This window comes from Podarcis cretensis (assembly GCF_951804945.1).
Source record: "Podarcis cretensis genome assembly, contig: SCAFFOLD_25, whole genome shotgun sequence".
Taxonomy (NCBI): domain Eukaryota; kingdom Metazoa; phylum Chordata; class Lepidosauria; order Squamata; family Lacertidae; genus Podarcis; species Podarcis cretensis.
The window spans coordinates 37,501-50,717 of record NW_027647848.1 but is presented as its reverse complement, the minus strand read 5'-3'; the positions used below and the strand labels follow the sequence as shown (position 1 = coordinate 50,717).

Genomic DNA, 13,217 nt, shown 5'->3' with positions numbered 1-13,217 from the left:
TCCATTTCTATTTCCTCTTATTCTATTATTCTATTTCATATTATTCTATTCTATTCTTCTGCTTCTATTTCTTCTTTTCCATTTCTATTTCCTCTTATTCTATTATTCTATTTCATATTATTCTATTCTATTCTTCTGTTTCTATTTCTTCTTTTCCATTTCTATTTCCTCTTATTCTATTTTTCTATTTTTTATTATTCTATTCTATTCTTCAGCTTCTATTTCTTCTTTTCCATTTCTATTTCCTCTTATTCTCTTATTCTATTTCTTATTATTCTATTCTATTCTTCAGCTTCTATTTCTTCTTTTCCATTTCTATTTCCTCTTATTCTCTTATTCTATTTCTTATTATTCTATTCTATTCCTCAGCTTCTATTTCTTCTTTTCCATTTCCATTTCCTCTTATTCTATTATTCTATTTCATATTATTCTATTCTATTCTTCTGCTTCTATTTCTTCTTTTCCATTTCTATTTCCTCTTATTCTATTATTCTATTTCATATTATTCTATTCTATTCTTCTGCTTCTATTTCTTCTTTTCCATTTCTATTTCCTCTTATTCTCTTATTCTATTTTTTATTATTCTATTCTATTCTTCTGCTTCTATTTCTTCTTTTCCATTTCTATTTCCTCTTATTCTATTATTCTATTTCTTATTATTCTATTCTATTCTTCGGCTTCTATTTCTTCTTTTCCATTTCCATTTCCTCTTATTCTATTATTCTATTTCATATTATTCTATTCTATTCTTCTGTTTCTATTTCTTCTTTTCCATTTCTATTTCCTCTTATTCTATTATTCTATTTCTTATTATTCTATTCTATTCTTCGGCTTCTATTTCTTGTTTTCCATTTCTATTTCCTCTTATTCTCTTATTCTATTTCTTATTATTCTATTCTATTCTTCGGCTTCTATTTCTTCTTTTCCATTTCTATTTCCTCTTATTCTCTTATTCTATTTCTTATTATTCTATTCTATTCTTCGGCTTCAATTTCTTCTTTTCCATTTCTATTTCTTAATCTATCTCTTACTTTCTATTTCTAATATTTCTCATCATACTAATTCTCTTTAGAAGGAGGAAGGAGGAGACAGGAAGGAGAAGGATGCTTCCAGGAGGAGGAGGAAGGAGGCAGGAGGAGACAGGAAGTAGAAGGATGCTTCCAGGGGGAGGAGGAAGGAGACAGGAGGAGACAGGAAGGAGAAGGATGCTTCCAGGAGGGGGAGGAAGGAGGCAGGAAGGAGAAGGATGCTTCAAGGAGGAGGAGGAAGGAGGCAGGAGGAGACAGGAAGGAGAAGGATGCTTCCAGGAGGAGGAGGAAGGAGGCAGGAGGAGACAGGAAGGAGAAGGATGCTTCCAGGAGGAGGAGGAAGGAGGCAGGAGGAGACAGGAAGGAGAAGGATGTTTCCAGGAGGAGGAGGAAGGAGGCAGGAGGAGACAGGAAGGAGGAGGATGCTTCCAGGAGGAGGAGGAAGGAGGCAGGAGGAGACAGGAAGGAGAAGGATGCTTCCAGGGGGAGGAGGGAGGAGGGAGGAGGAGACAGGAAGGAGAAGGATGCTTCCAGGAGGAGGAGGAAGGAAGCAGGAGGAGACAGGAAGTAGAAGGATGCTTCCATGGGGAGGAGGAAGGAGGCAGGAGGAGACAGGAAGGAGAAGGATGTTTCCAGGAGGAGGAGGAAGGAGGCAGGAGGAGACAGGAAGGAGGAGGATGCTTCCAGGAGGAGGAGGAAGGAGGCAGGAGGAGACAGGAAGGAGAAGGATGCTTCCATGGGGAGGAGGAAGGAGGCAGGAGGAGACAGGAAGGAGAAGGATGCTTCCAGGAGGAGGAGGAAGGAGGCAGGAGGAGACAGGAAGGAGAAGGATGCTTCCAGGAGGAGGAGGAAGGAGGCAGGAGGAGACAGGAAGGAGAAGGATGCTTCCAGGAGGAGGAGGAAGGAGGCAGGAGGAGACAGGAAGGAGAAGGATGCTTCCAGGAGGAGGAGGAAGGAGGCCGGAGGAGACAGGAAGGAGAAGGATGCTTCCAGGAGGAAGAGGAAGGAGGCAGGAGGAGACAGGAAGGAGAAGGATGCTTCAAGGAGAAGGAGGAAGGAGGCAGGAGGAGACAGGACGTAGAAGGATGCTTCCAGGGGGAGGAGGAAGGAGGCAGGAGGAGACAGGAAGGAGAAGGATGCTTCCAGGAGGAGGAGGAAGGAGGCAGGAGGAGACAGGAAGGAGAAGGATGCTGGAAGGAGGAGGAGGAAGGAGGCAGGAGGAGACAGGAAGGAGAAGGATGCTTCCAGGAGGAGGAGGAAGGAGGCAGGAGGAGACAGGAAGGAGAAGGATGCTTCCAGGAGGAGGAGGAAGGAGGCAGGAGGAGACAGGAAGGAGAAGGATGCTTCCAGGAGGAGGAGGAAGGAGGCAGGAGCAGACAGGAAGGAGAAGGATGCTTCCAGGAGGAGGAGGAAGGAGGCAGGAGGAGACAGGAAGGAGAAGGATGCTTCCAGGAGGAGGAGGAAGGAGGCAGGAGGAGACAGGAAGTAGAAGGAGGCTTCCAGGAGGAGGAGGAAGGAGGCAGGAGGAGACAGGAAGGAGAAGGATGCTTCCAGGAGGAGGAGGAAGGATGCAGGAGGAGACAGGAAGGAGAAGGATGCTTCCAGGAGGAGGAGGAAGGAGGCAGGAGGAGACAGGAAGTAGAAGGAGGCTTCCAGGAGGAGGAGGAAGGAGGCAGGAGGAGACAGGAAGGAGAAGGATGCTTCCAGGAGGAGGAGGAAGGAGGCAGGAGGAGACAGGAAGGAGAAGGATGCTTCCAGGAGGAGGAGGAAGGAGGCAGGAGGAGACAGGAAGGAGAAGGATGCTTCCAGGAGGAGGAGGAAGGAGGCAGGAGGAGACAGGAAGGAGAAGGATGCTTCCAGGAGGAGGAGGAAGGAGGCAGGAGGAGACAGGAAGAAGGAGGATGCTTCCAGGAGGAGGAGGAAGGAGGCAGGAGGAGACAGGAAGGAGAAGGATGCTTCCAGGAGGAGGAGGAAGGAGGCAGGAGGAGACAGGAAGGAGAAGGATGCTTCCAGGAGGAGGAGGAAGGAGGCAGGAGGAGACAGGAAGGAGAAGGATGCTTCCAGGAGGAGGAGGAAGGAGGCAGGAGGAGACAGGAAGGAGAAGGATTGTTCAAGGAGGAGGAGGAAGGAGGCAGGAGGAGACAGGAAGGAGAAGGATGCTTCCAGGAGGAGGAGGAAGGAGGTAGGAGGAGACAGGAAGGAGAAGGATGCTTCCAGGAGGAGGAGGAAGGAGGTAGGAGGAGACAGGAAGGAGAAGGATGCTTCCAGGGGGAGGAGGAAGGAGACAGGAGGAGACAGGAAGGAGAAGGATGCTTCCAGGAGGAGGAGGAAGGAGACAGGAGGAGACAGGAAGGAGAAGGATGCTTCCAGGGGGAGGAGGAAGGAGACAGGAGGAGACAGGAAGGAGAAGGATGCTTCCAGGGGGAGGAGGAAGGAGGCAGGAGGAGACAGGAAGGAGAAGGATGCTTCCAGGAGGAGGAGGAAGGAGGCAGGAGGAGACAGGAAGGAGAAGGATGCTGGAAGGAGGAGGAGGAAGGAGGCAGGAGGAGGCAGGACGGAGAAGGATGCTTCCAGGAGGAGGAGGAAGGAGGAAGGAGGCAGGAGGAGACAGGAAGGAGAAGGATGCTTCCAGGAGGGGGAGGAAGGAGGCAGGAAGGAGAAGGATGCTTCAAGGAGAAGGAGGAAGGAGGCAGGAGGAGACAGGAAGGAGAAGGATGCTTCAAGGAGGAGGAGGAAGGAGGCAGGAGGAGACAGGAAGGAGAAGGATGCTTCCAGGAGGGGGAGGAAGGAGGCAGGAAGGAGAAGGATGCTTCAAGGAGGAGGAGGAAGGAGGCAGGAGGAGACAGGAAGGAGAAGGATGCTGCAAGGAGGAGGAGGAAGGAGGCAGGAGGAGACAGGAAGGAGAAGGATGCTTCCAGGAGGAGGAGGAAGGAGGCAGGAGGAGACAGGAAGGAGAAGGATGCTTCCAGGGGGAGGAGGAAGGAGGCAGGAGGAGACAGGAAGGAGAAGGATGCTTCCAGGAGGAGGAGGAAGGAGGCAGGAGGAGACAGGAAGGAGAAGGATGCTTCCAGGAGAAGGAGGAAGGAGGCAGGAGGAGACAGGAAGGAGAAGGATGCTTCCAGGAGGAGGAGGAAGGAGGCAGGAGGAGACAGGAAGGAGAAGGATGCTTCCAGGAGGAGGAGGAAGGAGGCAGGAGGAGACAGGAAGGAGAAGGATGCTTCCAGGAGGAGGAGGAAGGAGGCAGGAGGAGACAGGAAGGAGAAGGATGCTTCAAGGAGGAGGAGGAAGGAGGCAGGAGGAGACAGGAAGGAGAAGGATGCTTCAAGGAGGAGGAGGAAGGAGGCAGGAGGAGACAGGAAGGAGAAGGATGCTTCCAGGAGGAGGAGGAAGGAGGCAGGAGGAGACAGGAAGGAGAAGGATGCTGCAAGGAGGAGGAGGAAGGAGGCAGGAGAAGACAGGAAGGAGACGGATGCTTCAAGGAGGAGGAGGAAGGAGGCAGGAGGAGACAGGAAGGAGAAGGATGCTTCCAGGGGGAGGAGGAAGGAGGCAGGAGGAGACAGGAAGGAGAAGGATGCTTCCAGGGGGAGGAGGAAGGAGGCAGGAGGAGACAGGAAGGAGAAGGATGCTGGAAGGAGGAGGAGGAAGGAGGCAGGAGGAGACAGGAAGGAGAAGGATGCTTCCAGGAGGAGGAGGAAGGAGGCAGGAGGAGACAGGAAGGAGAAGGATGCTTCCAGGGGGAGGAGGAAGGAGGCAGGAGGAGACAGGAAGGAGAAGGATGCTTCCAGGGGGAGGAGGAAGGAGGCAGGAGGAGACAGGAAGGAGAAGGATGTTTCCAGGAGAAGGAGGAAGGAGACAGGAGGAGACAGGAAGGAGAAGGATGCTTCCAGGAGGAGGAGGAAGGAGGCAGGAGCAGGCAGGAAGGAGAAGGATGCTGGAAGGAGGAGGAGGAAGGAGGCAGGAGGAGACAGGAAGGAGAAGGATGCTTCCAGGAGGAGGAGGAAGGAGGCAGGAGGAGACAGGAAGGAGAAGGATGCTGGAAGGAGGAGGAGGAAGGAGGCAGGAGGAGACAGGAAGGAGAAGGATGCTTCCAGGAGGAGGAGGAGGAAGGAGGCAGGAGGAGACAGGAAGGAGAAGGATGCTTCCAGGAGGAGGAGAAAGGAGGCAGGAGGAGACAGGAAGGAGAAGGATGCTTCTAGGAAGAGGAGGAAGGAGGCAGGAGGAGACAGGAAGGAGAAGGATGCTTCCAGGAGGAGGAGGAAGGAGGCAGGAGGAGACAGGAAGGAGAAGGATGCTTCCAGGAGGAGGAGGAAGGAGGCAGGAGGAGACAGGAAGGAGAAGGATGCTTCAAGGAGGAGGAGGAAGGAGGCAGGAGGAGACAGGAAGGAGAAGGATGCTTCCAGGAGGAGGAGGAAGGAGGCAGGAGGAGACAGGAAGGAGAAGGATGCTTCCAGGAGGAGGAGAAAGGAGGCAGGAGGAGACAGGAAGGAGAAGGATGCTTCTAGGAAGAGGAGGAAGGAGGCAGGAGGAGACAGGAAGGAGAAGGATGCTTCAAGGAGGAGGAGGAAGGAGGCAGGAGGAGACAGGAAGGAGAAGGATGCTTCCAGGAGGAGGAGGAAGGAGGCAGGAGGAGACAGGAAGGAGAAGGATGCTTCAAGGAGGAGGAGGAAGGAGGCAGGAGGAGACAGGAAGGAGAAGGATGCTTCCAGGAGGAGGAGGAAGGAGGCAGGAGGAGACAGGAAGGAGAAGGATGCTTCCAGGAGGAGGAGGAAGGAGGCAGGAGGAGACAGGAAGGAGAAGGATGCTTCCAGGAGGAGGAGGAAGGAGGCAGGAGGAGACAGGAAGTAGAAGGATGCTTCCAGGAGGAGGAGGAAGGAGGCAGGAGGAGACAGGAAGTAGAAGGATGCTTCCAGGGGGAGGAGGAAGGAGGCAGGAGGAGACAGGAAGGAGAAGGATGCTTCCAGGAGGAGGAGGAAGGAGGCAGGAGGAGACAGGAAGGAGAAGGATGCTTCCAGGAGGAGGAGGAAGGAGGCAGGAGGAGACAGGAAGTAGAAGGATACTTCCAGGAGGAGGAGGAAGGAGGCAGGAGGAGGCAGGAAGGAGAAGGATGATTCCAGGAGGAGGAGGCAGGAGGCAGGAGGAGACAGGAAGTAGAAGGATGCTTCCAGGAGGAGGAGGAAGGAGGCAGGAGGAGACAGGAAGGAGAAGGATGCTTCCAGGAGGAGGAGGAAGGAGGCAGGAGGAGACAGGAAGGAGAAGGATGCTTCCAGGAGGAGGAGGAAGGAGGCAGGAGGAGACAGGAAGGAGAAGGATGCTTCCAGGAGGAGGAGGAAGGAGGCAGGAGGAGGCAGGAAGGAGAAGGATGCTTCCAGGAGGAGGAGGAAGGAGGCAGGAGGAGACAGGAAGGAGAAGGATGCTTCCAGGAGGAGGAGGAAGGAGGCAGGAGGAGACAGGAAGGAGAAGGATGCTTCAAGGAGGAGGAGGAAGGAGACAGGAGGAGACAGGAAGGAGAAGGATGCTTCCAGGAGGAGGAGGAAGGAGGCAGGAGAAGACAGGAAGGAGAAGGATGCTGGAAGGAAGAGGAGGAAGGAGGCAGGAGGAGACAGGAAGGAGAAGGATGCTTCCAGGAGGAGGAGGAAGGAGGCAGGAGGAGACAGGAAGGAGAAGGATGCTTCCAGGAGGAGGAGGAAGGATGCAGGAGGAGACAGGAAGTAGAAGGATGCTTCCAGGAGGAGGAGGAAGGAGGCAGGAGGAGACAGGAAGGAGAAGGATGCTGGAAGGAGGAGGAGGAAAGAGGCAGGAGGAGACAGGAAGGAGAAGGATGCTTCCTGGAGGAGGAGGAAGGAGGCAGGAGGAGACAGGAAGGAGAAGGATGCTGGAAGGAGGAGGAGGAAGGAGGCAGGAGGAGACAGGAAGGAGAAGGATGCTTCCAGGAGGAGGAGGAAGGAGGCAGGAGGAGACAGGAAGAAGGAGGATGCTTCCAGGAGGAGGAGGAAGGAGGCAGGAGGAGACAGGAAGAAGGAGGATGCTTCCAGGAGGAGGAGGAAGGAGGCAGGAGGAGACAGGAAGGAGAAGGATGCTGGAAGGAAGAGGAGGAAGGAGGCAGGAGGAGACAGGAAGGAGAAGGATGCTTCCAGGAGGAGGAGGAAGGAGGCAGGAGGAGACAGGAAGGAGAAGGAAGCTTCCAGGAGGAGGAGGAAGGAGGCAGGAGGAGACAGGAAGGAGAAGGATGCTTCCAGGAGGGGGAGGAAGGAGGCAGGAAGGAGACAGGAAGGAGAAGGATGCTTCCAGGAGGAGGAGGAAGGAGGCAGGAGGAGACAGGAAGGAGAAGGATGCTTCCAGGAGGAGGAGGAAGGAGGCAGGAGGAGGCAGGAAGGAGAAGGATGCTTCAAGGAGGAGGAGGAAGGAGGCAGGAGGGGACAGGAAGGAGAAGGATGCTTCCAGGAGGAAGAGGAAGGAGGCAGGAGGAGACAGGAAGGAGAAGGATGCTTCCAGGAGGAGGAGGAAGGAGGCAGGAGGAGACAGGAAGGAGAAGGATGCTTCCAGGGGGAGGAGGAAGGAGGCAGGAGGAGGCAGGAAGGAGAAGGATGCTTCAAGGAGGAGGAGGAAGGAGGCAGGAGGGGACAGGAAGGAGAAGGATGCTTCCAGGAGGAGGAGGAAGGAGGAGACAGGAAGTAGAAGGATGCTTCCAGGAGGAGGAGGAAGGAGGCAGGAGGAGACAGGAAGGAGAAGGATGCTTCAAGGAGGAGGAGGAAGGAGGCAGGAGGGGACAGGAAGGAGAAGGATGCTTCCAGGAGGAGGAGGAAGGAGGAGACAGGAAGGAGAAGGATGCTTCCAGGAGGAGGAGGAAGGAGGCAGGAGGAGACAGGAAGGAGAAGGATGCTTCCAGGAGGAAGAGGAAGGAGGCAGGAGGAGACAGGAAGGAGAAGGATGCTTCCAGGAGGAAGAGGAAGGAGGCAGGAGGAGACAGGAAGAAGGAGGATGCTTCCAGGAGGAGGAGGAAGGAGGCAGGAGGAGACAGGAAGGAGAAGGATGCTTCCAGGAGGAGGAGGAAGGAGGCAGGAGGAGACAGGAAGAAGGAGGATGCTTCCAGGAGGAGGAGGAAGGAGGCAGGAGGAGACAGGAAGGAGAAGGATGCTTCCAGGAGGAGGAGGAAGGAGGCAGGAGGAGACAGGAAGAAGGAGGATGCTTCCAGGAGGAGGAGGAAGGAGGCAGGAGGAGACAGGAAGGAGAAGGATGCTTCCAGGAGGAGGAGGAAGGAGGCAGGAGACAGGAAGTAGAAGGATGCTTCCAGGAGGAGGAGGAAGGAGGCAGGAGGAGACAGGAAGGAGAAGGATGCTTCAAGGAGGAGGAGGAAGGAGGCAGGAGGAGACAGGAAGGAGAAGGATGCTTCCAGGAGGAGGAGGAAGGAGGCAGGAGGAGACAGGAAGGAGAAGGATGCTTCAAGGAGGAGGAGGAAGGAGGCAGGAGGAGACAGGAAGGAGAAGGATGCTTCCAGGAGGAGGAGGAAGGAGGCAGGAGGAGACAGGAAGGAGAAGGAAGCTTCAAGGAGAAGGAGGAAGGAGGCAGGAGGAGACAGGAAGGAGAAGGATGCTTCCAGGAGGAGGAGGAAGGAGGCAGGAGGAGACAGGAAGGAGAAGGATGCTTCCAGGAGGAGGAGGAAGGAGGCAGGAGGAGGCAGGAAGGAGAAGGATGCTTCAAGGAGGAGGAGGAAGGAGGCAGGAGGGGACAGGAAGGAGAAGGATGCTTCCAGGAGGAGGAGGAAGGAGGAGACAGGAAGTAGAAGGATGCTTCCAGGAGGAGGAGGAAGGAGGCAGGAGGAGACAGGAAGGAGAAGGATGCTTCAAGGAGGAGGAGGAAGGAGGCAGGAGGGGACAGGAAGGAGAAGGATGCTTCCAGGAGGAGGAGGAAGGAGGAGACAGGAAGGAGAAGGATGCTTCCAGGAGGAGGAGGAAGGAGGCAGGAGGAGACAGGAAGGAGAAGGATGCTTCCAGGAGGAAGAGGAAGGAGGCAGGAGGAGACAGGAAGGAGAAGGATGCTTCCAGGAGGAAGAGGAAGGAGGCAGGAGGAGACAGGAAGAAGGAGGATGCTTCCAGGAGGAGGAGGAAGGAGGCAGGAGGAGACAGGAAGGAGAAGGATGCTTCCAGGAGGAGGAGGAAGGAGGCAGGAGGAGACAGGAAGAAGGAGGATGCTTCCAGGAGGAGGAGGAAGGAGGCAGGAGGAGACAGGAAGGAGAAGGATGCTTCCAGGAGGAGGAGGAAGGAGGCAGGAGGAGACAGGAAGAAGGAGGATGCTTCCAGGAGGAGGAGGAAGGAGGCAGGAGGAGACAGGAAGGAGAAGGATGCTTCCAGGAGGAGGAGGAAGGAGGCAGGAGACAGGAAGTAGAAGGATGCTTCCAGGAGGAGGAGGAAGGAGGCAGGAGGAGACAGGAAGGAGAAGGATGCTTCAAGGAGGAGGAGGAAGGAGGCAGGAAGGAGAAGGATGCTTCCAGGGGGAGGAGGAAGGAGGCAGGAGGAGACAGGAAGGAGAAGGAAGCTTCCAGGAGGAGGAGGAAGGAGGCAGGAGGAGACAGGAAGGAGAAGGATGCTTCCAGGAGGAGGAGGAAGGAGGCAGGAGGAGACAGGAAGTAGAAGGATGCTTCCAGGGTGGAGGAGGAAGGAGGCAGGAGGAGGCAGGAAGGAGAAGGATGCTGGAAGGAAGAGGAGGAAGGAGGCAGGAGGAGACAGGAAGGAGAAGGATGCTTCCAGGAGGAGGAGGAAGGAGGCAGGAGGAGACAGGAAGGAGAAGGATGCTTCAAGGAAGAGGAGGAAGGAGGCAGGAGGAGACAGGAAGGAGAAGGATGCTTCCAGGAGGAGGAGGAAGGAGGCAGGAGGAGACAGGAAGGAGAAGGATGCTGGAAGGAGGAGGAGGAAGGAGGCAGGAGGAGACAGGAAGGAGAAGGATGCTTCCAGGAGGAGGAGGAAGGAGGCAGGAGGAGACAGGAAGGAGAAGGATGCTTCAAGGAGGAGGAGGAAGGAGGCAGGAGGAGACAGGAAGGAGAAGGATGCTTCCAGGAGGAGGAGGAAGGAGGCAGGAGGAGACAGGAAGGAGAAGGATGCTGGAAGGAGGAGGAGGAAGGAGGCAGGAGGAGGCAGGAAGGAGAAGGATGCTTCCAGGAGGAGGAGGAAGGAGGCAGGAGGAGACAGGAAGGAGAAGGATGCTTCCAGGAGGAGGAGGAAGGAGGCAGGAGGAGGCAGGAAGGAGAAGGATGCTTCCAGGAGGAGGAGGAAGGAGGCAGGAGGAGACAGGAAGGAGAAGGATGCTTCCAGGAGGAGGAGGAAGGAGGCAGGAGCAGACAGGAAGGAGAAGGATGCTGGAAGGAGGAGGAGGAAGGAGGCAGGAGGAGACAGGAAGGAGAAGGATGCTTCCAGGAGGAGGAGGAAGGAGGCAGGAGGAGACAGGAAGGAGAAGGATGCTTCCAGGAGGAGGAGGAAGGAGGCAGGAGGAGACAGGAAGTAGAAGGATGCTTCCAGGAGGAGGAGGAAGGAGGCAGGAGGAGACAGGAAGGAGAAGGATGCTTCAAGGAGGAGGAGGAAGGAGGCAGGAGGAGACAGGAAGGAGAAGGATGCTTCCAGGAGGAGGAGGAAGGAGGCAGGAGCAGACAGGAAGGAGAAGGATGCTGGAAGGAGGAGGAGGAAGGAGGCAGGAGGAGACAGGAAGGAGAAGGATGCTTCCAGGAGGAGGAGGAAGGAGGCAGGAGGAGACAGGAAGGAGAAGGATGCTTCCAGGAGGAGGAGGAAGGAGGCAGGAGGAGACAGGAAGTAGAAGGATGCTGGAAGGAGGAGGAGGAAGGAGGCAGGAGGAGACAGGAAGGAGAAGGATGCTTCCAGGAGGAGGAGGAAGGAGGCAGGAGGAGACAGGAAGGAGAAGGATGCTTCCAGGAGGAAGAGGAAGGAGGCAGGAGGAGACAGGAAGAAGGAGGATGCTTCCAGGAGGAGGAGGAAGGAGGCAGGAGGAGACAGGAAGGAGAAGGATGCTTCCAGGAGGAGGAGGAAGGAGGCAGGAGGAGACAGGAAGGAGAAGGATGCTTCAAGGAGGAGGAGGAAGGAGGCAGGAGGAGACAGGAAGGAGAAGGATGCTTCCAGGAGGAGGAGAAAGGAGGCAGGAGGAGACAGGAAGGAGAAGGATGCTTCCAGGAAGAGGAGGAAGGAAGCAGGAGGAGACAGGAAGGAGAAGGATGCTTCCAGGAGGAGGAGGAGGAAGGAGGCAGGAGGAGACAGGAAGTAGAAGGATGCTTCCAGGAGGAGGAGGAGGAAGGAGGCAGGAGGAGACAGGAAGGAGAAGGATGCTTCCAGGAGGAGGAGGAGGAAGGAGGCAGGAGGAGACAGGAAGTAGAAGGATGCTGGAAGGAGGAGGAGGAAGGAGGCAGGAGGAGACAGGAAGGAGAAGGATGCTTCCAGGAGGAGGAGGAAGGAGGCAGGAGGAGACAGGAAGGAGAAGGATGCTTCCAGGAGGAGGAGGAAGGAGGCAGGAGGAGACAGGAAGTAGAAGGATGCTTCCAGGAGGAGGAGGAAGGAGGCAGGAGGAGACAGGAAGTAGAAGGATGCTTCCAGGAGGAGGAGGAAGGAGGCAGGAGGAGAGAGGAAGGAGAAGGATGCTTCCAGGAGGAGGAGGAAGGAGGCAGGAGGAGACAGGAAGAAGGAGGATGCTTCAAGGAGGAAGGAGGCAGGAGGAGACAGGAAGGAGAAGGATGCTTCCAGGAAAGAAGGAATCCGGATTCGAACCCAGGACCCGGCCCGAGACTCACTCTTGTAGTTCCAGTGGATGCTGGTGACCTGGATTTCCTGCGTGGGGACGTAGGCCTCGAGGAATTTCTTGCCCTGCAGGCGGTGCCACAAGGTGGTTTTGCCCGTGTTGCGGTCGCCCCGGATGACGATCTTCACTGCGGGGAAATGGGGGGGGGGAAAAGAAAGATGAAATAAGAAATAAAAGGAGAAGACGAAATTGAAAATATGAAATAGAAGAATAGAAGAGAAGAAGAAGAAATAAAATAATAGAAGAATATCGCCCCAGATGACAATCTTCACTGCGGGGAAGCGGGGGGGAAAAAGAAAGATGAAATAAGAAATAAAAGGAGAAGACGAAATAGAAAATATGAAATAGAAGAATAGAAGAGAAGAAGAAGAAATAAAATAATAGAATAATATCGCCCCGGATGACGATCTTCACTGCGGGGAAACGGGGGGGAAAAAGAAAGATGAAATAAGAAATAAAAGGAGATGAAGAAATAGAAATAGAAAATAAGAAATAGAAGAATAGAAGAGAAGAAGAATAAATAGAATAATAGAATAATATCGCCCTGGATGACGATCTTCACTGCGGGGAAAGGGGGGGGGGAGAAAGATGAAATAAGAAATAAAAGGAGAAGAAGAGATAGAAAATAAGAAATAGAAGAATAGAAGAGAAGAAGAAGAAATAGAATAATAGAAGAATATCGCCCTGGATGACGATCTTCACTGCGGGGAAACGGGGGGAAAAAAGAAAGATGAAATAAGAAATAAAAGGAGAAGAAGAGATAGAAAATAAGAAATAGAAGAATAGAAGAGAAGAAGAAGAAATAGAATAATAGAAGAATATCGCCCCGGATGACGATTTTCATTGCGGGGAAGCGGGGGGGAAAAAGAAAGATGAAATAAGAAATAAAAGGAGGAGAAGAAAATAAGAAATAGAAGAAGAGAAGAAGAAGAAATAGAAGAATAGAATAGAAGAAGAATAAATAGAATAATAGAATAATATCGCCCCGGATGATGATCTTCACTGCGGGGAAACGGGGGGGAAAAAGAAAGATGAAATGAGAAATAAAAGGAGAAGAAATAGAAAATAAGAAATAGAAGAATAGAAGAGAAGAAGAATAAATAGAATAATAGAATAATATCGCCCTGGATGACGATCTTCACTGCGGGGAAACGGGGGGGAAAAAGAAAGATGAAATGAGAAATAAAAGGAGAAGAAGAAATAATAATAATAATAATAATAATAATAATAATAATAATAATAATAATTTATTTATACCCCGCCCTCCCCAGCCAAGGCCGGGCTCAGAGCGGCTTACAAGCAATAATAAAAACAAGATGAATGATTACAAACTTGAAAAGAAAAATAAAATACAACGTTAAAATAATGGAACATGAAAATATTAAAATGTAGCCTCGT

General features: G+C 53.2%; 1 protein-coding gene across 1 annotated transcript in view; it reads right to left on the bottom strand.

The window, feature by feature from the left end:
* The window catches only part of RABL6 (RAB, member RAS oncogene family like 6), a 51,860-nt gene that overhangs the window by 33,953 nt on the left and 4,690 nt on the right, over positions 1–13,217 (bottom strand). Inside the window, exon 2 of the mRNA XM_079996478.1 lies at positions 11,812–11,946. Within this exon, the coding sequence (XP_079852604.1) occupies positions 11,812–11,946 (135 nt within the window). The remainder of the gene's footprint in view (positions 1–11,811; positions 11,947–13,217) is intronic.